The 5437-nt window shown below is 37.6% G+C and overlaps 1 protein-coding gene across 1 annotated transcript in view; it reads right to left on the bottom strand.

Annotated features, from left to right (window-relative positions):
• The window catches only part of LOC110289830 (ankyrin repeat domain-containing protein 36A-like), a 179688-nt gene that overhangs the window by 66892 nt on the left and 107359 nt on the right, over window positions 1-5437 (bottom strand). The window contains exons 49-50 of the mRNA XM_021156225.2: window positions 3878-3954; window positions 836-932 (exon numbers count right to left, since the gene is read on the bottom strand). Of these exons, the coding sequence (XP_021011884.2) occupies window positions 836-932; window positions 3878-3954 (174 nt within the window). The remainder of the gene's footprint in view (window positions 1-835; window positions 933-3877; window positions 3955-5437) is intronic.

Raw genomic sequence — 5437 nt, 5'->3', positions numbered from 1 at the left:
ACCAATCAGATGAGAGAGAAAGTAACCAATCAGATGTAGAAATGCAAATGAGGTGGTAAGCATCAACCAAGCACAACACAATCTGGGTGTGAGACACGCCTCTCCTAGGCCTATATAAAGCAGCACCAGGGCTAGGCTCAGGGTCTTTTTGCCTCTACAATCAAGCTCTCCCAATAAACGAGTGCAGAAGGATCCTGTTGCAGCGTCGTTCTTGCTGGTCGAGTCAGACGCGCGCAAGAAACCAGTACCCCTCAGAGCTCATGTTTCTAGCTGCTTATGTATCAGAAGATGGCCTAGTCAGACATCATTGGAAAGAGAGGCCCCTTGGTCTTGCAAACTTTATATGCCTCAGTATGGGGGAACGCCAGGGCCAAGGAGTGGGAGTCGGTGGGTAGGAGACTGTGTGTGTGGGGGTATGGTGGACTTTTGGGATAGCATTGGAAATGTAAATGAAGAAAATACTTAACTTTAAAAAAACCTTCCTTATGAAGGATAATGCATGCTTAAACCACAGTGTCCTAATTCCCCGGTGTCCAATATTCACTGTACTCTCAATAACATTCTAACCATTCATTCCCATATCTTCTCTGCACCTCACTATGCCTAGTACTCTGCAGATATTACATCACTGAATGATTTATTTAACAATTCAACTCTTCAGAAGCACACTCGATTGATCAGGTAACTGAATTAGTTTTGATTCTTACTACCACAATTTTGCTTTAAGTTATGATATAAAAATAGTTAAGCATATTTGCCCACAAGAATATATTTAAAGGCCTCCTGCTGTAAATAAACATTCTTCCAAAGGGTATAATTCAATGTTAGAACGTACCTTCTTTTTCATCATTTGTCATATTTTCTTTTCCCTGATGTTCACTTGTAGCTAAGTGATCTACGTTGTTTCTCTGTGGAAGACATTCAGAAGTAGCCTGGAAAAATAATTTTGAAAGTAAGTTCCACAAAATCTATTCCTTTTATGAGGTCAGAATTTCTTATTATCAAAGTAATGAGGCTAGATGTTTGTTAAAGGAAGCACTTACTGGACTCTTCATCATTTGAATAGAGAACTAATATCGATTATCAAATCTATGCTTGGTCTTCACATGCCCAATATAAAATGTGAACTAGGGAAATCAAACTTTGAAGACCAGCAGGAACATTTTTTTCATAGAATAGTAGGTGTCAAGGATATATTAAGGAAAAAAAATTAAGAAATTATCTTTAAAACATCAGATAATTTATGTTAATAGTTGAAAATAATAAGCCAACGCACACAAAAATTCACCTATAAAAATTAATCCAAAGAACATTTGTAGTTTATCAAATGGAGATCACTACAGCAAATGTATGAATCTCCGGTCTTCAACAAAGACACTCACAAATAAATACAAACAGTGAGGAGGCATTCCACTACCAAGTATGAAGACTCATCAGAGTCTAGTTTTACTGCCACAAAAGCAAACAAAAACATGGGTATATCTTACTCCTAGGATAACGGAAAACTGTCATTTCCATCTAAGTCTTATAATAAAAGCAGTATTTTAAATTAAAACATAGTGCAATGTCATGAAATCTCCACGATAAAAATTTGAAGCAAATCCATTCCCTTATTCATAGAGGAAAAAACGGATGAAGACGGGATGGAAAAGGTCTGCTTCACAACAATAGTTCCACATCTCTGCTGTGTGCTCAATGGCAATAACTGAATACCACAGACACCTCCAAGCTTTTTGTGTTCACAGTCACCTGTGTAATGGCAAATAACTGGATAATCTTAAAGAAATTCAATGAAAAGTAGAAACAAGGAATGAAACTTAGAAAAGTACATTCTACATTGCACTTTCAGGAGGAAAATAGAGGGTATTTTTTTGAACGTTACAGATTGATACAAATTCTTCCTTGAAATTTGTTGAAAGTCAGTATTAAGCACTTAGAATTTTGCTGACATGCTGCTTTGTAGGAAGAGAAGCATAGGTAGCAAGAGAAGGCTTTGAGGTTTAATTAGCACTTACATTTTCTATGTGGACATCATCTTACTAATAGCTACAAATGAACTTTTTAATGACCATAGTTGTACAATCATTATGTTAAGAAAACATATTTGAGTGCTCGAGAAGTAATTCAGCTGTTAGGGCCATGAATGCTCTTTCGGAAGACCCAGGCTTTGTTACCAGCACCTGCATGGTGGCACATAACCTCTGTAACTCCAGTACCAGATGGAATATGATGCCCTCTCTGGCTCTGTAGACACTTTATGCATTTGACACAGTTCTAACAGGCAACACACACACACACAAACATACAAATAAAGTCTTCTTAAAAAGTAAAATATTTGAGTAAAGTTATAAGAAAATGTATATTTGATAGTGATTATACAATCCCCATACAAACATCAGCTCTGCAAAAATAATTGATATAAAAAGATGTGAAACTGATTTGTAACTTGGAGAATACTCCAGAATGAATAATGGGTCTTAGTGACAGGCTCAGAGATTATTGTGGAAAGGGGAATGGAAAAATTGTAGAGTCATAGATAGTGAAGGACAGCAAAGAAGCTCAGAGGCCAGAATAGGGCACCATATTCCATCTGGAACTGGAGTCTCAGAGGTTATGTGCCACCATGCAGGTGTTGGGAACAAAGCCTGGGTCCTCTGCAAGAACAAAATGAGGGTATTCACACAGAGGAATTTACAACAGTTGAGACAGCCTGCACAAAACTTGTACAACTACAAGCCAGACAAAAATTCCAACATGATGTGGGACGGGTAGGTTGACACAAAGTCTCACTTCCAGCTAAGAATCTTTTGACAATTGATAACCGTTATAAGATAGAGAATAAGCTGTTTTTAAGAGTGTGATCCCTTTAGGTCAACCATGTTCTAGAGGAAGACCCCACATCCATCCAACAGTATATGCATAGTGCCAACTTTAATTTTTGAGTTGTGTGTGTGTGTGTGTGTGTGTGTTTTAAACAAGGTTATAAAGTTTATGTGTAGTGAGTGAGGCTTGTTCTGGGAGGAGATAGGGGAGGGAAAAATTGCTAAAATACATTGTATCAAATTCTCAGAGAATTAATGGAAAGATATTTGACAAATGAGTGAATCATATAGAGGTAAATAAAACTGAAATGGGATTCACTAAAAAACAAAAGGTGAGCATAAGAATTTGCATGTAATATTTGAAATGTGCCAAACAGCCACTTTTACAATTCTTTTGTCTGCCCTACCAGCATAAAGTTAACTATGACACTGTTCATCCATCACCTGCCACTAGACTATTCCACAATGAAAGAACCAAGGGATGAACAGACACCATCTACTGTACTCTCTACTCAATGTGTCTACTACATTCTGTTTCATGGTCATTGCAGACACAGTCTTAGTCCCTGGAGCATAGCTGAATATCACACACAGCACTTAACTCTGTTTACAGAATTCCACTTACACAGTCACTGATTATAACCACAAACTCCTTCAATGTCCTTCTGAAAATTTGAACCGTGTGTTATGATTTCTAAGGTTTCACTGTATCATGGGAAATTGTGTCAGTTATTCTGTGCTTCATATATCACATATAGTTATATGACATCAGTCATCCAAAGACCCAACATTCAAAATACAGTATTTATGCACTTGGAAGACACGAGCAATCTTCAAAAAGACATTTGTCACAGGAGGAAAGATCAAGTTTTTCTCTGAATTTGTTCTGTCTTTAAGAATGCTTTAAAAATCATAGTGAGCTAGAACACTTTAAAATTATAAACCAAATTGTGACTAATTATATATATCTATAATAGTCTCATGTAACATGCCTTTTTATTTCCCTTAGCTACATTTGTAGAACAACAGTAAGACTGCAATTGACATTTACATACCCGTGTTCCCAGTTTTTCCATGCTCTCCTGTCTTCTTTGTTCTTTTGCTGGTGTCAGGACTCCTCTGTGTGGTTTTGCTTATAAATGCACATATTTAATTAAAACAACTTTCATGACATTGTAGATTAAATGAAAAACATAAATATTAATTCAGCTGTTTAAACTTATCAGAATGTAACCTAAATTTCCATACTGCTATTGAATGTACTCAACTGCCCTAAAACTTTACATGAAGATTTAATTCTATAGGGAATAGTTTTAGTTATGTAATAAACATAAGTGTGTCCATGAATGTCCATAAGTATCACTTGGAGAGGTTCTAGTTTGTTTCAGACTATGTAAACCCTGATCTATAAAATACTATCTTAAGAAGCAAACCATGATTGCACATTAACATTTATTCACATAGGAGTCACCAGTGAGGTTTCTTGTTACCATATAAAAATCAACCAGGCTTGCATATTGAGGCGCTACCATGTTCAATGCTTTCCCAACAAAGGAGAGGAAAGGATGAATGCAAATCAGTGTTTTGCTGACTTGACAAGCTTACACATGCAAGCATTGTATCTCTTCCATCTTTCCAGGACTCTGCATTTCACTTTCTAAAGAATTCCATCATTTTCCTCTATTCAAACCTTTTATGATTTCTTTATATTCCTGTGCTCAGCAACATTTTTAATCATCCATTTCTGTCATTCTGTACTTTATTATGCCTCACTACCCCTCAGATATTACAATACCCTATAATCTATTGAGCAATTCAGCAGCTTTAATGCCACACTCAGTTTCAACTTTCACAGAAACTGAGTCAGACATCAATCCCATTAGCACTTAACTTCTACATGACACATTGGTAAAATCTTTGTTTGATAGAATATACTCATCCCCCTGATTTACTTGGCTATTCCTTCCCAGGGCTCCATATAAATTATATGTCTTACCTTTTCCTGAGACTGCATTAATTAGGGAAGCAGAAAACCCGGCCTGATCAGGGGCACAATTCTCGTCCCGTCCACACCAGCACAGGGGTACCTTGGGCATGGAGTCTTCGGATATCCTTAAGGTATACACAGGACCCTCCATGGGATCTTAAGACCTCTGTGAGTGGATCACAACTTCTGCCAGGAGGCAGGCTGGAACACCAGATATCTGGGCACCTTCCCTAAAAGAGGAGAGCCTACCTGCAGAGAGTACTCTGAACACTGAAATTCAGGAGAGAGCTAGTCTCCCCGGTCTGCTGATAAAGGCTAACATAAACACCTGAGGAACAAGATCTAACCAGAGACAACTACAACAACTAACTCCAGAGATTACCAGATGGTGAAAGGCAAACCTAAGGATCTTACTAACAGAAACCAAGACCACTCACCATCATCAGAATGCAGCACTCCCACCCCACCCAGTCCTGGGCACCCCAACACACCCAAAAAAACTAGACCCGGATTTAAAAGCATATCTCATAATGATGGTAGAGGACATCAAGAAGGACTTTAATAACTCACTTAAAGAAATACAGGAGAACACTGCTAAACAGGTAGAAGACCTTAAAGAGGAAGCACA

Source organism: Mus caroli, chromosome 2, assembly GCF_900094665.2.
Source record: "Mus caroli chromosome 2, CAROLI_EIJ_v1.1, whole genome shotgun sequence".
Taxonomy (NCBI): Eukaryota; Metazoa; Chordata; class Mammalia; order Rodentia; family Muridae; genus Mus; species Mus caroli.
The sequence above is the reverse complement of the archived record's forward strand: the minus strand, read 5'-3'. Positions and strand labels throughout refer to the sequence as shown.